This window comes from Triticum dicoccoides, chromosome 3B (genome assembly GCF_002162155.2).
Source record: "Triticum dicoccoides isolate Atlit2015 ecotype Zavitan chromosome 3B, WEW_v2.0, whole genome shotgun sequence".
Lineage (NCBI taxonomy): Eukaryota > Viridiplantae > Streptophyta > Magnoliopsida > Poales > Poaceae > Triticum > Triticum dicoccoides.
This window is the reverse complement of record NC_041385.1, coordinates 662274282-662296066: the sequence shown is the minus strand read 5'-3', so window position 1 is coordinate 662296066 and position 21785 is coordinate 662274282. Positions and strand designations below refer to the sequence as shown.

The window sequence follows — 21785 nt, the reverse complement described above, 5'->3', positions numbered from 1 at the left end:
CGTGCCCAGCCGTCGATCTGCGCCCCACGCGCACATCCGAAGCCGAGCCGCCGCCGCACGCACGCGCGCCGTCCACGCCCAGGCCACACCGGGAGCCCGGACCGAGGCCACCGCCCCGGCGTCCCACCCGCCACGCCTCACCATCCGCGCCCCGCGCTGCACGTGGATCTGGCCGAAACCAACCGAAACCGGACGCCCCCGCCACCACAGCCTCACCCGAGAAGCCCGAGGCCGCCGCGAGGCCAACTGCCGGCCTGGCCATGCGCAAAGCGCCGGGCGCATCTGGATCGAGCGCTCCCAGCTGTGACCCCCCAGGAAAGGCGCCGAGCGACGGAGAGGCCCCGCCGCCGCCGCCAGCACACGGGCTTTGCCCGACGGTGGCCCCAGGCGGCGGCGAGGGAGGAGGCACTGGTGGATGGAGCTGCTGGACGGCGGGGTTGGGTCGCCGCCCATGTCGCCTAAGCTAGGCGACGCGGGGGCCGTGTCTCTATCCCAAGAAAGAGTCATATGTGCAATACACGCCGTTAGATTTGAGATCCAACAGTCCAGAAGCTCATAGAGCATGGGAGCATATGCTGCCTTCAGTAGCACATGATATTCTCTGCAGAGCAGAGCGGCAACGGAGTAGGGGCAAAACCTAGTGGATGGAAAAGTGCCAGAGGGGAGGCTTACACTTAGCGATAAGACGAAATGCAGAGCTAACCGTAGTTTTATTACGCTCAAAAGCTATGAACTAGCACTCGCTTAACACAACGCGTCATGCACACCTGGACGATCCAATGGATCGGTCAAATACTTGGTTCTATATAAAGTAGTTTTCATAAAAGAAAATTGATATCTTTTATACATATTCATATCTACTAGATGTTTGCACAAAATACTTTTTTGGTGAATTATTGGTACATGAATTGCAAAACATGTTGTCGTAGTCTAAGTATTTGGTATTGCATATGTTAGTATTCTCTCTATAAACATATTCAAGTTCCTAGAAAAAAAAGTCTTAGTCAGACTTAAAAGGTTTGACTTACATTTTAGAAAAGATGTACTCCCTTCGTCCCAAAATAATTGAGACACTTATTTTGGGACGGAGAGAGTAATAAGTAAGAAATGATTTGCTTATTTTATGTTGTATACAAGTATTATCTCTGTAGCAGGCACTTGAGTAGTTGGTTACTTATCATATATCTGGAGATATTTATCGTATATTTTTTTTGTTAAATCCCCAGCTTAATCCAGCGAGCTGATAATTTAGCATATGTGGATCAACAGTGGTTAGCTTTTATTTTTTAATTATATAATAGTGTAATACTAATATATAGTTATATGAAATAACCCTTTTTAGAAGAATTTAAAGGTGATGATATACAACAATTCAAAGGGGCTGATTTATTACATCTATGCACCATCATTTCAAATTTCAACTATTCCGTCATTCAAAACATAGCCTAAGTATTTTTTCAGTTTTTTATCGGGTGTGCCTCCATTTTGAGCACATAGCCACATAGCCTAAGTATTGTACATCCCCTTTTTTTTAGCATCTAAGTATTTTTGGCTTGGTTATGGACCTGCCTTTTTCCTTAAAAAAACTGAACCTGTTTTTTTTAGACAAACCTGTCTTTTTATTTTCTTAATATATTCTGAGAATATCATGGACGCAATATTTTCCCTAAGAAGTTTAAGCCCACGATGTAGCCCAGCCCACGTACATGCAAAGCGAGACAAAAGACAGGGTCCATTCTAGCCTGGGCCAAATTAACCAATTCGGCCATTCCCACTTGCCCTAAGAACAAGGCGAAGAAGTAGCGCACCACCAATGGCGACTCCCGGGGATGGCGAGGACGCGCCGCCGCCGCCGCCGGTGAGCGCGGCGGGGGCTGGAAGCAGCTTGATCGCGAAGCTGCGGGAGCAATGGAGGAGCACGAAAGAGCACGCGGAGACGTATCCGTACGTGTGGGGCTCCTACATCCTCGTCTACGGCGGGCTCGGCGCGTACATCACCTGGCGATGGTGCAAGCTCCGCCGCACCGAGGACCGCGTCCGCGCCCTCCAGGCCCGCCTCCGCCAGCTCGCCGCCGCCGAGGAGTCGCAGGCCGCTTCCACTCCCCCTACCCCATCTCCTCCCCTGCCGCCGCCGCCGACTGGGCCGGGCAAGCCCGCCTCCGCGCCGTGAAGAGTAAGGCCCCTTAGGCAACTTCTTGACTTGAAATGTTACAAGTTACAGAACAATCCCTGCATCGTTCGAGATCGAGGCATTCCTTGCCTCTGTTTACTCTGTGATCCTGGACCTAAAGAAATGGTGGGATCTCGCCCCCCAAAAAGTTGGAAGGTAGAATTCTGTATTCATACTGGAGATCATTCTGGAGAAGGTTTTAATTGTTGTTATTAATGTATGTTTACCCTTCCCACTAGGGAATTTTGTCACCGTGACCTTTTTCTAGCCATTCCACATCGTATTTGTTGCGTTTCTGACTGCTGGTCTAAACAGATACAATGTTTCATTGTTTTAGTTCATGTACTCGTCGTATAGTTCTTGATAATACTAATATTTCAACCCTATCGAAACCTGTTGAACTATCACCGTTGCGGTGGTATAGTATGCACTGTTGTGAGAATTTGATAGAGAAGTCTGAACGACCATGCTGTATTATGCATTGTTGGGGTAGTCTAGCTGCTGAATTGGATTTGGAAGAGAACACAGCATGGTCCTCTGAAACAGAAGGCTCAACCAGCATGCTAGCAGTGGCCTTAACATTATTGTTATCTGCTGATTTCTGTAGCTTTCATAAAATTGTCTTTTGATCCTAAATGATGGTGGTAGGAATTTTAATGTGCTCATCAAAGAGTTCACTCCAACGACATTTTTATGCGGGGAAAGTCCATTATCAAACTTCCCTTACCTTATTTCTGTAGCATTGTTCCTCCCAAAATTCCTGATCTGTTATAGCGAACTATTTTTACTTATCTATGCAATTATCTTGTGTTGAATACCTGAAACCAATTAATTGCTAATTTCACCCAAAGTCCCTTTTAGCTATGCATGCGGTTCTGTCTAAAATCTGAACCTTGGCTGTTGAGGTTTTTGTGAATATTTCGACCGGAAACATCTACATATTTTGTGTATATGTCAATAGTTCTACTATGTTTTAGCTCTGTTAGGTTTTATTTTTACCGATGAACTTACTCATCCAAGCTTCATTTGGAGACTATCAATGTTGAAAATGCCACGTACTAAAGTTTTGACACAAGCATTGTTGGTTGTCACAAATTTCACTGATGCTTGAAAGATTTAATTTGTGCGTACAGTAGAAAGTTCATTATTCCTGTAATTTGCTTTGGCATGCTTTATAATCAACTCTGTCAGTATAGATTTAAAGGGCGTATTTTCATTTTTATAGTTAGTTAAGACAGACTTTGACCAACATTCGCTCAATTAATATGCGACCTATGTGATACAAAACCGCAATCGTACATTGGTGTTGAATATTAATCTAAAGACATTGATTTTGTGTCGTATATCGTTCCCCTTTTAGGTCTATTTTTTCGTGCACTGTGACCAAGAACTGATTTGAGGATAATTTTGGATTGGTGATCCTGGTTACAACATTGATTACAGGAGTAATTACCAATGGGTAATTTAAAAAATTTCCAATTCGGGGAGGGTAGAACTGGCATCTACTTGGGTAAAAAGGAAATACGCCTAATAATTTAGAATTTATCTGAAAAAATACACCAGTAACTGTTGGTCAAAACCTTGTCTTAACAAATCAAAATACGTCATGTGTATCCGAAGAGAGGGAGTAGTATACTTCAAGGTGTACTCCCTCCGTTCCAAAATACTCGTCGTTGAACCAAAACCACAACAAGTATTTTGGAGCGGAGGGAGTACCTTTTTTCAGCCGTACAAAGGTGTACCTTGATATTCCATCTTACATATGTTTGATGTGATACTACCTTGGTTGTGCCCATATTAACCTGCAAGCATTCAGGAAGGTTTGTGGGCACAACAAATTGATTGCATTGGGGGCCCCTTTGGCCTGGATTCTTCTTCAATTCATTTACATCTAATATCTATCGATTGGTTCTAATTTTGTTCCTCGTCCCATTCGTCGCTGTTTTGATAATGCGAATCAGCGATGGGAGTACAATAATTCAGGCCCCATGGCAGCCTGTGGGGCTGTGTTTCCCAAGTCCGGAGCTGTTTGGAATGAAGATCAATGCATCTTTTTCAAGAACAAGTTGTAAAGATATGCTCTTGCGCCTTTACTTTATCATATCTGGTACTTGATCTTAATTTTGTTCCTCGTCCCATTCGTCGCTGTTTGCTGACGTTGTATCTCTTGATGGGACTGAGAGTGCAATAATTTGGATCCCTTGGGATCTTGTGAGCTTGTGGGGGTTGTTGACCAATGTTTGACTACGGATTGAGGATGCAGCTCGATTTCTTCTTCATCCAAGCACCTCTCAGTTTCCAGTACAAATGGCTGATCAGGATCTGCCAGTGCTCAATTTTCTTTTCTGCGTACAACTGATATAAATCACTGTCTGCTTCTTTTTCGAAAAAATCGTTGCCTGATTAGCAACCAGCAGCTGATTGCTAGCTGCCTAGGGTCATTCAGATATCTTTTTCCTATTATTGTCTTGTCTTTGGTAGGATTGACAAGGTGACGTGTTACGTCTGTCATTAGCCCCTTTCGAGCTAATCTACTAGGGCTAGGCCGCTAGCTGAAGGGGCGAAATCAGCATGTTTAGGAGCTATAAGCCACGCTCTCAATCTGGTGCTCAATCTGCAGCAATGGCAACAGAATAGTACAGATTGGGTAGGTGCCCTGCCTGCCCGATGCCGTCTCCGACACGGCCATGTGATCGCCGGTCAGCAGCACCTTGTGCCAAGCCAAGAACCGCCCTTGATTCCTTTAATTTACTGAGCGTCAGCGTCAGCCCCATCTCATTTCTGTTCATGACCTCATTCCCCGCAGATTTACCCCCTCAAATCGTACTTTTGATCCCAGTAAAAATGAAAAAGATTAACAGCTGGTTGTTTTAGGAGAAGTTCACAACCTATCTGTCTGTCTAGTGCAGGAGTATAACTGGTCCCATGTACTGCACTATGTGCTTGACATTGTTAGTAAGAGGTGGTGCTGAACTGATTTTTAACTGAAAAACAGTTGTGCAGATGCTGAATCTGCAGGCCTAACCGTTCTTTATTTTTCAAAATTTGAAGCCCCGGTGTGGTGTTGATCACACTGGTGGGCACTGCTGCAGCGCGGCTTAACTAGAAGACAGATCGGCCTGAGGCGGATCAGTGGCCTTTCCACTCGGAAACGAAAAGACTATAAGCTTATTAATTGTGAGGGCCACGGGAGAAAATGGGCTCTGTCGGAGGTCTCCCCTCCAGATCGGCGCCAAATCGCTGTGCCTCACTCATGCCTGCGCCCTGATAAACTATTCGCTGCACAAATGCAATACTTAATTCATTAGCCAAATCGTGGGAGATTTTACGGTGATCGTCTGCTGCAGCTCTCATGGTCGTGCTACCTTTTACAATCTCATCAGTACACTACTTGGTTATTACTCGGTAAATAACGCTGTTTTGGGGAGACAAATAGTCGAGATCCGTTATTGGAGTTCGCTTCGTTTCAGAGGTGGCACCACTATTCGACAGCCTCTGGTGCATCCGCTCTGGGCCTCGCCCCTCCCCCTCCTCCTGCCCCGTCCACCTCCGAATTTTTAAGGGAAGCAGCGTGTGGTGGTGCCCGCTTATCACTCTCCCAGCTCCTAGATACCAGCCAGCCCTCCTGCTCCTCCCCCTGCCGGGCGCTCGCCGCTGCCACGCCGTGTTCACGGGGCGGGGAGGTGCGTACGTACGTGCGTAGCTGGTGGCGGTGGGCGATGCCGCAGGTCGACCTGGAGAGCCTGGTGTGCGGCGGCGCGGGCGCGGGAGCCGGGGACAGGAAGGTGTCGTGCGAGACGGTCATCGCGGGCAGTGACAGCGGGGACGCCTCGCCGCCGAGGCGGATGCCGCCGCCAGTGCCGAACCACGACTTCCCGCCGGAGTCGATAACCATCCGCATCGGCGACGACGCGGCCTTCTCGGAGCTGAACCCGATATACGAGCGGGACGACTCCACCAAGGGCAGCACCAACCCCAAGTCGGCGGCGGCGGGCGGCGCCTGCAACCCCGTCCCGCTCAAGGCGCGCTCCAACTCCACGCGCATCGCGGGGGCACCGGCCGCGGGGACCGCCACCTTCTTTGGCCTCCCGGCCAGGATCCGGCCGGCCTTCACCCGGCGCCAGCCGTCGCAGGGCCGGATCTTGCCCGACAAGCGCTCTGGCGGCACCGGCGAGGAGCCGCGGTCGCCCAAGGTGTCCTGCATTGGGAAGGTGCTGTCCGACCGGGAGAGGTGCGGGCGGCGCCGCCAGCGCAGATGGTGGCGCGGGGTGGCGGCCGTGTTCCGGTGCGGCGGCGGCTGCGCCTCCCGAGGAGTCGGCGGTGGCGCCGGCAAGAAGATGGCGCTGGAGGAGAGCGAATATGACGAGGAGGAAAAGGAGGCGAGCGTCGCGGCAATGCGGAAGTTCAAGTCCGGGAGGAGAGCCGCCGCGTGGGGAGAGGAGGCGCTGGCAGCGGCGGCGGCGGAGGCCTTCTCCGGCGAGCCGGCGGAGGATGAGAAGAAGCACGAGAGCCACGAGACCGAGCACTGGGCCCGAGTACCGGTAAGTTAGCCGTGGCAGAGGCGGGAAGATGGGTGCGATACAAGCGCATGGTGGTCCCCGCTGTCAGTGACGGCGCCCGGTCGCCGATGGGTGAGCTCGAGCCGCCTCGAGCCGTGCCCCAGGATGGGCGCGGGCTCGGGGTAGGGGAGGGTAGGGGAGGCGGTGACCGGTGACTGGCCTAGAAATGCGAGTTTTGGAATGAATTATCCGTGGTCTTTTGCTGTTTGGCATTTTGCTCTTGGGATCATGGTGCTCAACGAACCCAACTTGTTGTGTTGTTGTTGCGTGTTGCAGCCGTATCGATGCATGGATGGATGTACATACCACCACCCCTGAAATAATAACAGGAACGTGCACACAAGGTGTCCCGTTCGTGTCTCTCTCTTTTGCTTCTTGCCAAGGTCCATGTGATGCGTTATGGAACAGACAAATGACTGTTGAATCTCGAGCCGCATGGGCCACCATATGCCATGATTTAGGAGTTTCAAACGTGATTCAGGGGATTTCACGACGAACTTTGTAATCTAAACGCTGCTCTTAGATTTCTCTACGGAGGGAGTACAAAACTCGTCACAACAGCGTCACCGCCGCCGGTCCGCCCCTCGACGCCACACCACGGCGATGCGTAGTACCTGCCGCCGCTGCTCTCCCCGCCGTTGACGTCTGCGTCCAACATGTACCGTCCGTTAGCGGCTGGCGCCGAGCAGGACGCGGCCGGGTCGCCGTCGCGGCGTCGCCTTTGAGGATGGTGGCCTCGCACGACCCGGCGTCGCCTTTGAGGATGGTGGCCTCGCACGCCTGGCTGCTACTGCTACGGTAGATTTTTTGAAAGCCGACGGTATCCAAGATTGGTATGGACCACTGAACATTTGGCGTGCCTTATCGATTGGTCTAGTAGTGGCTTGGCCGGAGCCCCTGCAGTTCAGACATGAAAGAGGCTTCCACCTTCAGCCTGGGGCCGTCAGAGCTGGAGAGGAAAACGAACTCTGCTTCCCAAAGCCTTGGAGCAGATCGTTTACGCTAGAGCCGGGCGCAAATTTGACAAATTTAACCTATAGACGAAATTAAATCACAGAATGAACTGTCCGTAAAATTATTTTACGCGGTTGACCCGTGGCGCCTAGCTCTCAGGCGCTGTACTAGTGCAAGCTCTCAGGTGCTGCACACCACTTAGTAATTTTCTGATCACACGTGTGCGACGCTGGCCGTGTAGCGCCTATCTCTGAGGCGTTGCACAGTGTAGTGTGACGCTTTCGTGGCGGGCGTCACACAAAAAGGTCAGCCGCGTGAAATAGTTTCACTGATAGTTCATTCTATGATTTGATTTCGTCTACAGGTCAAATTTGTCAAATTTGCCTAGAGCTGGCTCCATTCGCCAGAACAAAATTTCACTCCAAACACGGTTGATTTGACCAACGAGACCCTTCCGGGAAACAGCTCGTGCCGTTGGATTCTTTCGTGTAGTCGTACTGGCAAACAAAAATATTTCCCAGAATCCTTTTTATGTATTTTTATTTAGGAGGCTTTTGAGGGGAACCTAAAGAACAGCTAATGCTACTGCAGATTTTAAACATAAAGTAGGAACATAAAGTACACACTATGAGCTTTCTTGTCGCCAGTTGGGTTATGCGAGCCCAAAACATGTGGGCTCTGGCTCCAGAGTGTGTATACCGACTTTTAGACGGGCCTTTCACGCCCACACGCGCACACACACACAAAGAGCAACAAGGAAGTGATGTCAAATAAAAATAAGAGCAACGAGGCAGGAAAGATACCTTTTTTGAACATAAGTTGTCCCAGCAGGACAACTTATGTTCAAAAATCAATTTTACAGTATAGGCCCTTATGACGTCCCCCTTTACAACTTTGTGTTCCCCACAAAAATAAAGGAATAAACTATGTTCCGAAGTGATATGTGTTAGTTGTTGGAGATCGTTGCAGAAAATAAAAATTTTCTACGCATCATCAAGATCAATCTATGGAGTCATCTAGCAACGAGAGAGAGAGGAGTGCATCTACATACCCTTGTAGATCGCGAGCGGAAGCGTTCAAGAGAACGGGGTTGATGGAGTCGTACTCGTCGTGATCCAAATCACCGTTGATCCTAGCGCCAAACGGACGGCACCTCTGCGTTCAATACATGTACGGAGCGGAGACGTCTCCCGCGCCTTGATCCAGCAAGGAGGAGGGAGAGGTTGAGGAAGAGAGCTCCAACAGCAGCACGACGGCGTGGTGGTGATGGAGAGGCAATACTCCGGTAGGGCTTCGCCAAACTCTAACGGAGGAGAAGAGGTGTTGGGGAGGGGAGGGGCTGCGCCTTGGAGGTGTGTGTGCAGCCCTCCCCTCGCCCCTCCATTTATAGGGGGAGGAGGAAGGGGGCCGGCACCCTCTAGAGATCTAGAGGGGGGGCAACATGGGGGGGGGGGACTTGCCCCCCAAGCAAGGGGACGCCCCCTTTAGGGTCCCCCCCAACCCTAGGCGCATGGGCCCAAGGGGGGGTGCGCCCATCCCTCTAAGGGCTGGTTCCCTTCCCACTACGGCCCATGAGGCCCTCCGGGAGAGGTGGCCCCTCCCGGTGGACCCCCGGAACCCTTCCGGTGGCCCCGGCACAATGCCGCCCCCGAACCTTTCCGGTGATTGTATGTCAACTTCCCATATATAAATCTTCACCTCCGAACCATTCCGGAACTCCTCGTGACGTCCGGGATCTCATCCGGGACTCCAAACAACATTCGGTAATCACATACAAATCTTCCTAATAACCCTAGAGTCACTGAACCTTAAGTGTGTAGACCCTACGGGTTCGGGAATCACACAGACATGACCGAGATAGCTCTCCGGCCAACAACCAACAGGGAGATCTGGATACCCATGTTGGCTCCCACATGTTCCACGACGATCTCATCGGATGAACCACGATGTCGAGGATTCAAGTAACCCCGTATACAATTCCCTTTGTCAATCGGTACGTTACTTGCCCGAGATTCGATCGTCGGTATCCCAATACCTCGTTCAATCTCATTACCGGCAAGTCACTTTACTCGTTACACAATGCATGATCCCGTGACTAACCACTTAGTCACATTGAGCTCATTATGTTGATGCATTACCGAGTGGGCCCAGAGATACCTCTCCGTCATATGGAGTGACAAATCCCAGTCTCGATTCATGCCAACCCAACAGACACTTTCAGAGATACCTGTAGTGCACCTTTATAGTCACCCAGTTACGTTGTGATGTTTGGTACACCCAAAGCACTCCTACGGTATCCGGGAGTTACACAATCTCATGGTCTAAGGAAATGATACCTGACATTAGAAAAGCTCTAGCAAACGAACTACATGATCTTGTGCTATGCTTAGGATTGGGTCTTGTCCATCACATCATTCTCCTAATGATGTGATCCCGTTATGAATGATATCCAATGTCCATAGTCAGGAAACCATGATCATCTGTTGATCAACGAGCTAGTCAACTAGAGGCTCACTAGGGACATGTTATGGTCTATGTATTCACACATGTATTACGGTTTCGATCAATACAATTATAACATGAACAATAGACAACTATCATGAACAAGGAAATATAATAATAACCATTTTATTATTGCCTCCAGGGCATATTTCCAACCGTCTCCCACTTGCACTAGAGTCAATAATCTAGTTACATTGTGATGAATCGAACACCCATAGAGTTCTGGTGTTGATCATGTTTGGCGCGCGGAAGAGGTTTAGTCAACGGATCTGCGACATTCAGATCAATATGCACTTTACAAATATCTATGTCTCCATCTTGAACATTTTCACGAATGGAGTTGAAGCGACGCTTGATGTGTCTGGTCTTCTTGTGAAACCTGGGCCCTTGGCAAGGGCAATAGCTCAAGTGTTGTCACAGAAGAGAGTCATCGGGCCCGACGCATTGGGAATAACTCCTAGGTCGGTAATGAACTCCTTCATCCAGATTGCTTCATGTGCTGCCTCCGAGGCTGCCATGTACTCCACTTCACATGTAGATCCCGCCACGACGCTTTGCTTGCAACTGCACCAGCTTACTGCCCCACCATTCAAAATATACACGTATCCGGTTTGTGACTTGGAGTCATCCAGATCTGTGTCGAAGCTAGCATCGACGTAACCCTTTACGACGAGCTCTTCGTCACCTCCATAAATGAGAAACATATCCTTAGTCCTTTTCTGGTACTTCAGGATATTCTTGACCACTGTCCAGTGTTCCATGCCGGGATTATTTTGGTAACTTCCTACCAAACCTACGGCAAGGTTTACATCAGGTCTGGTACACAACATGGCATACATAATAGACCATATGGCTGAGGCATAGGGGAGGACACTCATCTTTTCTCTATCTTCTGCCGTGGTCGGGCTTTGAGCTGAGCTCAATTTCACACCTTGCAACACAGGCAAGAACCCCTTCTTAGACTGATCCATATTGAACTTCTTCAATACCTTGTCAAAGTATGTGCTTTGTGAAAGACCTATGAGGCGTCTCGATCTATCTCTATAGATCTTGATGCCTAATATATAAGCAGCTTCTCCAAGGTCCTTCATTGAAAAACACTTGTTCAAGTAGGCCTTTATACTGTCCAAAAGTTCTATATCATTTCCCATCAAAAGTATGTCATCCACATATAATATGAGAAATGCTACAAAGCTCCCACTCACTTTCTTATAAATGCAGGCTTCTCCATAAGTCTGCATAAACCCAAACGCTTTGATCATTTCATCAAAGCGAATGTTCCAACTCCGAAATGCTTGCACCAGCCCATAAATGGATCGCTAGAGCTTGCATACCTTGTTAGCATTCTTAGGATCGACAAAACCTTTCGGCTGCATCATATACAATTCTTCCTTAAGATAGCCAGTAAGGAATGCCGTTTTGACGTCCATTTGCCATATCTCATAATCATAGTATGCGGCAATTGCTAACATGATTCGCACGGACTTCAACTTCGCTACGGGAGAGAAAGTCTCATCGTAGTCAACCCCTTGAACTTGTCGATAACCCTTAGCGACAAGTCGAGCCTTATAGATGGTAACATTACCATCCGCATCCGTCTTCTTCTTAAAGATCCATTTGTTTTCTATCGTTCGCCGATCATCGGGCAAGTCTGTCAAAGTCCATACTTTGTTTTCATACATGGATCCTATCTCGAATTGCATGGCTTCTAGCCATTTGTTGGAATCTGGGCCCGCCATTGCTTCTTCATAGTTCGAAGGTTCACCGTTGTCTAACAATATGATTTCCAGGACAGGGTTGCCATACCATTCTGGTGTGGAACGTGTCCTTGTTGACCTACGAAGTTCAGTAGTAACTTGATCCGAAGTACCTTGCTCATCATCATTAACTTCCTCTCCAGGCGGTGTAGGCACCACGGGAACATCTTCCTGAGCTGCGCTACTTACAGGTTCAAGAAGTAGTACTTCATCAAGTTCCACCTTCCTCCCACTTACTTCTTTCGAGAGAAACTCTTTCTCCAGAAAGGACCCATTCTTGGCAACGAAAATCTTGCCTTCGGATCTTAGGTAGAAGGTATACCCAATGGTTTCCTTAGGGTATCCTATGAAGACACATTTTTCCGACTTGGGTTCGAGCTTTTCAGGTTGAAGTTTCTGGACATAAGCATCGCATCCCCAAACTTTTAGAAATGACAGTTTAGGTTTCTTTCCAAACCATAATTCATATGGTGTCGTCTCAACGGATTTAGACGGTGCCCTATTTAAAGGAATGTAGTTGTCTCTAAAGCGTATCCCCAAAATGATAGCGGTAAATTAGTAAGAGACATCATAGACCGCACCATATCCAATAGAGTGCGATTACGACGACCTGACACACCGTTACGCTGAGGTGTTCCAGGCGGCGTGAGTTGTGAAACAATTCCACATTTTCTTAAGTGTGTACCAAACTCGTGACTTAAATATTCTCCCCCACAATCTGATCATAAGAACTTTTATTTTTCTGTCACATTGATTTTCTACCTCATTCTGAAATTCCTTGAACTTTTCAAAAGTCTCAGACTTGTGTTTCATTAAGTAGACATACCCATATCTACTTAAGTCATCAGTGAGGGTGAGAACGTAACGATAGACACCGCGAGCCTCAACGCTCATTGGACCGCACACATCAGTATGTATAATTTCAAATAAGTTGGTTGCTCGCTCCATTGTTCCGGAGAACGGAGTCTTGGTCATTTTTCTCATGAGGCATGGTTCGCACGTGTCAAATGATTCGAAATCAAGAGACTCCAAAAGTCCATCTGGATGGAGCTTCTTCATGCGTTTGACACCAATGTGACCAAGGCGACAGTGCCACAGATATGTGGGACTATCATTATCAATCTTACATCTTTTGGTATTCACACTATGAAAACATCACGTTCGAGATTCATTAAGAATAAACCATTGACCAGCGGGGCATGACCATAAAACATATCTCTCATATAAATAGAACAACCATTATTCTTGGATTTAAATGAGTAGCCATCTCGTATTAAACGAGATCCAGATACAATGTTGCATGCTCAAAGCTGGCACTAAATAACAATTATTGTGGTTTAAAACTAATCCCGTAGGTAAATGTAGAGGTAGCATGCCGACGGTGATCACATCGACCTTGGAACCATTCCCGACGCGCATCGTCACCTCGTCCTTCGCCAGTCTCCGCTTATTCCGCACCTCCTATTTTGAGTTACAAATATGAGCAACCGCACCGGTATCAAATACCCAGGAGCTACTACGAGTACTAGTAAGGTACACATCAATTACATGTATATCACATATACCTTTGGTGTTGCCGGCCTTCTTGTCCGCTAAGTACTTGGGGAAGTTCCGCTTCCAGTGTCCGCTTCCCTTGTAATAAAAGCACTCAGTCTCAGGTTTGGGTCCATGCTTTGGCTTCTTCCCGGCAACTGGCTTACCGGGCGCGGCAACTCCCTTGCCGTCCTTCTTGAAGTTCTTCTTACCCTTGCCTTTCTTGAAACTAGTGGTTTTATTGACTATCAACACTTGATGTTCCTTTTTGATTTCTACCTCCACTAATTTCAGCATTGAAAATACCTCAGGAATAGTTTTCACCATCCCCTTCATATTGTAGTTCATCACAAAGCTCTTGTAGCTAGGTGGGAGCGACTGAAGGATTCTGTCAATGACCGCGTCATCCGGGAGGTTAACTCCCAGCTGAGACAAGCGGTTGTGCAACCCAGACATTTTGATTATGTGCTCACTGACAGAACTATTCTCCTCCATCTTACAACTGTAGAACTTGTCGGAGACTTCATATCTCTCGACCTGGGCATGATCTTGGAAAACCATTTTCAGCTCTTGGAACATCTCATATCCTCCGTGCTGCTCAAAACGCTTTTGGAGCCCCGGTTCTAAGCTGTAAAACATGCCGCACTGAACCAGGGAGTAATCATCACTACGCGACTGCCAGGCGTTCATAACGTCTTGAGTTGCTGGGAAAACGGGTGCTTCACCTAGCGGTGCATCTAGGACATATGCTCTTTTGGCAGCTATGAGGATGATCCTCAAGTTCCGGACCCAGTCTGTATAGTTGCTGCCATCGCCTTTCAGCTTGGTTTTCTCTAGGAACGCGTTGAAGTTGAGGGCAACATTAGCGTGGGCCATTTGATCTACAAGACATATTGCAAAAGTTTTAGACCAAGTTCATGATAATTAAGTTCATCTAATCAAATTATTTAATGAACTCCTACTCAGATAGACATCTCTCTAGTCATCTAAGTGATCCGATCATCACGTGAGACGGACTAGTCATCATCGGTGAACATCTTCATGTTGATCGTATCTTCTATACGACTCATGTTCGAACTTTCGGTCTCTTGTGTTCCGAGGCCATGTTTGTACATGCTAGGCTCGTCAAGTCAACCTAAGTATTTTTGCATGTGTAAATCTGTCTTACACCCGTTGTATGTGAACGTTAGAATCTATCACACCCGATCATCACGTGGTGGTTCGAAACAACGAACTTTCGCAATGGCGCACAGTTAGGGGAACACTTTCTTGAAATTATTATGAGGGATCATCTTATTTACTACCGTCGTTCTGAGCAAATAAGATGCAAAAACATGATAAACATCACATGCAATCAAATAGTGACATGATATGGCCAATATCATTTTGCTTTGATCTCCATCTTCGGGGCGCCATGATCATCATCGGCACCGGCATGACACCATGATCTCCATCATCGTGTCTTCATGAAGTTGTCACGCCAACGATTACTTCTACTACTATGGCTAACGGTTTAGCAATAAAGTAAAGTAATTACATGGCATTATTCAATGACACGTAGGTCATACAATAATTAAGACAACTCCTATGGCTCCTGCCGGTTGTCATACTCATCGACATGCAAGTCGTGATTCCTATTATAAGAACATGATCAATCTCATACATCACATATATATCATTCATCACATCCTTTTTGGCCATATCACATCACAAGGCATATGCTGCAAAAACAAGTTAGACGTCCTTTAATTGTTGTTGCATGTTTTTATGTGGCTGCAATAGGGTTCTAGCAAGAATGTTTCTTACCTACGTCAAAACCACAACGTGATATGCCAATTTCTATTTACCCTTCATAAGGACTCTTTTCATCGAATCCGATCCGACTAAGGTGGGAGAGACAGACACCCGCTAGCCACCTTATGCAACTAGTGCATGTCAGTTGGTGGAACCTGTCTCACGTAAGCGTACGTGTAAGGTCGGTCCGGGCCGCTTCATCCCACGATACCGCCAAAACAAGATAAGACTAGTAGTGTCAAGTAAATTGAGAAAATCTACGCCCACAACAAAATTGTGTTCTACTCGTGCATAGAAACTACGTATAGACCTAGCTCATGATGCCACTATTGGAGATCGTTGCAGAAAATAAAAAAATTCTACGCATCACCAAGATCAATCTATGGAGTCATCTAGCAATAAGAGAGAGAGAGAGAGGAGTGCATCTACATACCCTTGTAGATCACGAGCGGAAGCGTTCAAGAGAACGGGGTTGATGGAGTCGTACTCGTCGTGATCCAAATCACCGATGATCCTAGCGTCGAACGGATGGCACCTTCGCATTAAATACATGTACGGAGTGGAGACGTCTCCCGCGCCTTGATCCAGCAAGGAGGAGGGAGAGGTTGAGAAAGAGAGCTCCAACAGCAGCACGACGGCGTGGTGGTGATGGAGAGGCAGTACTCCGGCAGGGCTTCGCCAAGCTCTTACGGAGGAGGAGAGGTGTTGGGGAGGGGATGGGCCGCGCCTTGGAGGTGTGTGTGCAGCCCTCCCCTCGCCCCTCTATTTATAGGGGGAGGAGGAAGGGGGCCGGCCCCCTCTAGATGAGATCTAGAGGGGGGGCGGCGGCCAAGGGGGGGGGGGGACTTGCCCCGCAAGCAAGGGGGACGCCCCCTTTAGGGTTCCCCCCCAACCCTAGGTGCATGGGCCCAAGGGGGGGATGCGCCCAGCCCTCTAAGGGCTGGTTCCCTTCCCACTACGGCCCATGAGGCCCTTCGGGAGAGGTGGCCCATCCCGGTGGACCCCCGAAACCCTTCCGGTGGCCCCGACACAATGCCGATATGCCCCGAACCTTTCCGGTGACCGTATGTCAACTTCTCATATATAAATCTTCACCTCCGGACCATTCCGGAACTCTTCGTGACGTCCGGGATCTCATCCGGGACTCCGAACAACATTCGGTAATCACATACAAATCTTCCTAATAACCCTAGCGTCACCGAACCTTAAATGTGTAGACCCTACGGGTTCGGGAATCACGCAGACATGACCGAGACAGCTCTCCGGCCAATAACCAACAGCGTGATATGGATACCCATGTTGGCTCCCACATGTTCCACGATGATCTCATCGGATGAACCACGATGTCGAGGATTCAAGTAATCCCGTATACAATTCCTTTTGTCAATCGGTACGTTACTTGCCCGAGATTCGATCGTCGGTATCCCAATACCTCGTTCAATATCGTTACCGGCAAGTCACTTTACTCGTTACATAATGCATGATCCCGTGACTAACCACTTAGTCACATTGAGCTCATTATGGTGATGCATTACCGAGTGGGCTCAGAGATACCTCTCCATCATACGGAGTGACAAATCCCAGTCTCGATTCGTGACAACCCAACAGACACTTTCGGAGATACCTGTAGTGCACCTTTATAGTCACCCAGTTACGTTGTGATGTTTGGTACACCCAAAGCACTCCTACGGTATCCGGGAGTTACACAATCTCATGGTCTAAGGAAATGATACTTGACATTAGAAAAGCTCTAGCAAACAAACTACACGATCTTGTGCTATGCTAAGGATTGAGTCTTGTCCATCACATCATTCTCCTAATGATGTGATCCCGTTATCAATGACATCCAATGTCCATAGTCAGGAAACCATGACCATCTGTTGATCAATGAGCTAGTCGACTAGAGGCTCTCTAGGGACATATTATGGTCTATGTATTCACACATGTATTACGATTTCCGATCAATACAATTATAGCATGAACAATAGACAACTATCATGAACAAGGAAATATAATAATAACCATTTTATTATTGCCTCCAGGGCATATTTCCAACATTAGTCCCACAAAATCAATCAACTCTGCCAATTCTCTGTTTTTCACCCTAAGAAATCTATGATTTTCGTGCATTTTTTAATTGATATAGGTGCAACCTAGAGTGTGTATGTGTTGCAGATATATTGGTTCACAACCTAGAGGGGAACCTAATGAACAACTAATGCTAGACTTTCAGGGGCGGAATCAGGATATGGACATGAGGGGGCGAGGGAGTTAATAATCTTCCAAAAGAACAATCCAAGAATAGTCTCAACAGTAGAATTTGTATCGGTTGTATCCTCCTTTTCTAATTAAAAGGGATATTCTCTCATGTAGGTTTTTGTTTTTCGAGAATAACTACTAGATGTAGATGCTACCAGGCTGACTTGCAGGCTGTCGTATTTTTTTAGAACGAAGACGCTAGGAGCGTCCGGCTTTAAAATAATAAATCCCACAATATAGGCAGCGTATCAACAGGTTCAAACCTTACACACATCACAAAAGGACTCAGGCCACTAATGCAGGAAGTCATAGGGTTCAAGGCCAAAAGGAAGCGAGCGATGGTTACATGGCGCCGTATTAGCAAGAGGTGGTTGCTAGTACCAGGCTGAGTTGCATGCATATATTCATTTTTATTACATGCAAAATAAAATTCAAAGTTTTTAGATATATCTACGCTGACGTCGCCGTCGCCGTGGCTGCCCCTCCTTGATCAAACTAACCTCGAGACTGCAACCATCCAAAACTAGCTCATTGAGAGCCATGAGAGCACAATCCTGATGGGCATGTGCCATCTCTATGGTCACATGGCCTATACCCTGTGAGGCCCCAGTCTTTTTATAGCGGATCACCTTTGCATCAGAGACTTTACCGTGCTCGCTGAAGACGAGTCGTAGCTGTTCACTCTTCACGTTGAGTGGCAGATTGCGCACCAGCAGCCTGAGGCTAGGCAAGCGTTGTCTCTCAATGTGAATTGTGTGTATTGGGACCGCTTCCTCTGGTTGCTGCTCCTTCAGTTTTGTATCCTTCGCCGACCTCTCGCTGATTTCCTGGCCGAGCAAAATCAACATTACGTTAGCTCCTCTTGTAGGGTCAGTAAACAATTTTCTATTACAGAGGAAAAATAATCTAAGACTGCTTATGCAAAGTTAAGGGCTAAACCCTTAAGCGACTTTAGCAATGATGAGATTAATAATAATCAGATATTCTGTTTGCAGGAAAACAAAGTCATCTTAGGAATTACCGAAAAAGGCTTCCACCCCACTTTATAAGTAAAGCACCATAGCCAGACGGATAGATGATAATGAGGAAATCTCCTTACAAAGCAGATCAAAGAAAAGTACATGAAAAAAGGTGCGATCACACCCTATCACAAAGAAACCTAGACTACCAACAAGGAAGGAGAGTCGCCGCCAATAGAAACTGCCGGACCTCGTTTCACCACTCATGGCAAGTTGCCGCCGAAGAGGACCCCTTGTCCTCCCGCTTCGGGTCGTAGGGTCCGAACCTTCCTACGGAAAACGAGGACTGCGAGAGGAACCAACGAGGACCCATGTAAAAGAATAGCAAGCATGTGACTCCGCCCACGCCAGAGCCGAGGGAGCTCCAAGCTAGGATATGGAAAAGTCCGCCAATGACGGCGCGACATGCCGGAACAAACGTGAGCACGACGACGCCCACGGGAGGGAAACAAAGCAACACGGCGCCATTGCAGAGACAGAGGAGACGGTCAAGGGTTTAACCCAGGGCCCTAGCTCGGCAAGAGGGCCACAACAAACCACATGCATCACGCCGCTAGCGCGAGAGCACATAGCTTTCACCCGACACATCTCACCCATGCCACACCGAGGAGTCCCGAGCACCTACCCTCCCCAAGGGAAGGCATGCTGTCACCAAACAAGACCTCCGGAGCATGATCTAGGAATCGCCACCATCGAGGCACTACAGACACCAGGATCACCCAATGCTGCATCATTTGCCGCCCAGACGACCAAAAGATGCCTCCATCACCGCAACCAAGACGCCCGCTGAGAAAAGCCACCAAGGCGGACCGCCGACCGAGGCCACCGCCCATGTCACCCATGACGGGGGCGACACGGGCGGACTGCATCCTCGCTGCCGCTTGCTTCCCTCCCCTCACCCCATCGCTCATCGTCGCTGGTCGTCCCCGCCGGGCGAAGCCCAGGCGTGAGTTGGCGGTGGCGGGGCCACTCCTCTTCTCCTTCCCCCTTCCTCCCTCCCCCCTTTTGTCCTCCCAAACCCTATCTCTGACGAGAGTTCCTGCTTTCCAGCATCTTACAAATTTGAAATGTTTTTTTAACAGTGTCTGTGTAGCAGTGTAGGACGTACCGTTGTTACTTGAACTGGAGCAATGACGACGGATTGCGGGTTGAACCACGTGCAAAAATTGTCATCCCAATGTGGAGGCAGCCTCTCGATGAGTTCACCCTCGCCACCAACGAGATTGCACCTGAACATGCCATACAACTCGTAGTCGTAGGTGTGGTTGATGAAGTAGGCGTATCCGCCATGATAGTGTTTGCCTAGCCGCGCGGCATCCATAGCGAAGCTGTTGGGTGACCCTAGGAACAAAACACGGTCGGCCAGGCTAAGACCATCTTTCCTCACCCATCTCATCTTCTTTTGCGCCGGCGAAGTTGACACCAACTGCTCCTCGAGTGCATGCACTGATACAAATAACTTAGGAGTTGGGCGGTTCTGATGCGTGTCATACTCCTGGACTAGCACGGATGCCCAAAGAAGCTCACCGTGGGACTCGAGGACGTAGGTGTACTCGCGGTACCTCAGCAGCAGCGCCAGTGTTCCGTGCCTCGGGACAAGCGAGTCGTGAGCGGCATTGCCGTCGGGCACGACCGCGTGCCACACACCAGCCTCCACGTTGACCAGGATCTTGCCGTCGTGGTACGCGACACAGAATCCACGAAGCTGCCGAGGCGAACCGGGGCGCTCAATGGTTCTGCGGACGACGGTCCATGCTACGTCACCGGGGCAAAGGAGCGCCGCCCTGAACTCTACAGTGTCGTTGTCGTAGGTGTCGTATGAGATGCCGTAGAGAAGGGCTGTGCCGTCGCCGTAGACGACGCCGTGGGGCTTGATCTTCTTCTCCCATTGGCGCACGTCGAGCGGGAGGAGAGGTAGGTGCGTGGCGGCTCCGGTGAAGGGGTCGTAGAGGACAGGGCGTTGACCTTCGATGGTTAGGCACCGGACAGCGGTGCCTCCTGAGCTTGTCACCCAGTTCCGCTGGGGCACGGATAACGGCGACTGCGCACGGTAGTTCGACTTGGAGGAAAGGCATCTCAGCCCGAGGTGGATCGAGTCTTCCTTCTCCGCGGCGATGAGCCAGGGCAGGAACTGGGTAGCCGCAGTCATCCTCCCAGACCATGAGGCGCGCCATGGCTTGCAGACGGCATGGAAATGGACGAAGTCGGCGACGTCGTGCAGGCGGCTGGAGACCTCGCAGACCAGATCCGGCGGGAGGTCAGGCCAACGCCTCGCGTGCATTGCGGCGCGCGTGATCATTGACGTCCTTTGCGGATCGGCCGGTCATATGGACTTCGCTCTATACCTACCTAAACGTACCCGATCGGTTCAGCTGGTTGCCACGTGGTACTTGCATGCGTAATGAACATGGACTATGCAAAAATAATTCCATATTACGCGGAAAAACACTCTGGCGATAGGCGGGCGATTGCTTGGCGATTGCTCGGCCGTGCTAGGTTAGGGTTTTGCCGGCGGGGATGGTAAGCTTACGGTGGTGGCTAGGGCGGCGACGGCGCTTCCTTGGGCACGGACCGATGGTGTTTCCCTTCGCTAGGGGCGGCGCTCATGGCGGAGACGGAAGATGGGAGAACGTAGAGGTCTATGGAGAAGATGGGATCTGGGGCTGCGGCGGTGGCTACTCCAAAACCGACGGGCAACACACCTCGGCCTTAGCAGGGGGCGGAGCCAATCCAAGGAGGGAGTCGTCCAGATCCAAGGCCACGCCGGCGAGAACGGCGAGCATGACGATTACTGACAAGAGGACATCGCTGAACCCATCTGCAGGTCAGAACGGGGCAGGGGTGTCAAACCAGAAGACAACAACGAATACGGACGTGATGGAGACCAATACGCCGTCGCGCAACCTTGGTGGTTCAGCTGGTCGTGAGCAGTCGAAATCCCCAATAGCGAGCAAAACTCCGTTTCCGGCGTCGAGTCTTTCTTCGAGGCTTGGGGAATGGTCTTGATGGACAAGGAGGCGGAGGGTATGGTCTTTGCTGAAATGGAACAGGTCGTGCCGAAGAACTCTCAATGGTCAGCAGTAGGCAAGGTCTGCTCAGCGAAACCTTTGGTGAGAAGTGTGCTTGAAAAAACCATGTACAGGGCGTGGGATTTGCATCGTGAAGCTCAGTTGAGGGAGCTGGGAGGAAATAAGTTTGTGGTTCACTTTGGTAGTGAAGGAGACTGGAGACATGCATT

At 49.1% G+C, this 21785-nt stretch overlaps 3 protein-coding genes across 3 annotated transcripts; 2 read left to right on the top strand and 1 right to left on the bottom strand.

Annotated features, from left to right (window-relative positions):
• Positions 1-1761: 1761 nt before the first annotated feature.
• On the top strand, positions 1762-2511 carry LOC119281771. The gene has a single exon (XM_037562208.1). The coding sequence runs from the start codon at positions 1814-1816 to the stop codon at positions 2168-2170; it is 357 nt and encodes a 118-aa protein (XP_037418105.1). The 5' UTR covers positions 1762-1813; the 3' UTR covers positions 2171-2511.
• A 3144-nt stretch (positions 2512-5655) lies between these two features.
• Positions 5656-7096, top strand: LOC119277683. Its single transcript, XM_037558986.1, has one exon. It carries the CDS (start codon positions 5890-5892, stop codon positions 6718-6720), a length of 831 nt encoding a protein of 276 aa, XP_037414883.1. The 5' UTR covers positions 5656-5889; the 3' UTR covers positions 6721-7096.
• Positions 7097-17842: 10746 nt separating this feature from the next.
• On the bottom strand, positions 17843-20828 carry LOC119279771. Its single transcript, XM_037560898.1, has 3 exons — positions 20075-20828; positions 19656-19993; positions 17843-18355 (listed from the first exon to the last, which is right to left on the bottom strand). Exons 1-3 carry the CDS (start codon positions 20826-20828, stop codon positions 17969-17971), a joined length of 1479 nt encoding a protein of 492 aa, XP_037416795.1. The 3' UTR covers positions 17843-17968.
• Between the last annotated feature and the right edge of the window lie 957 nt (positions 20829-21785).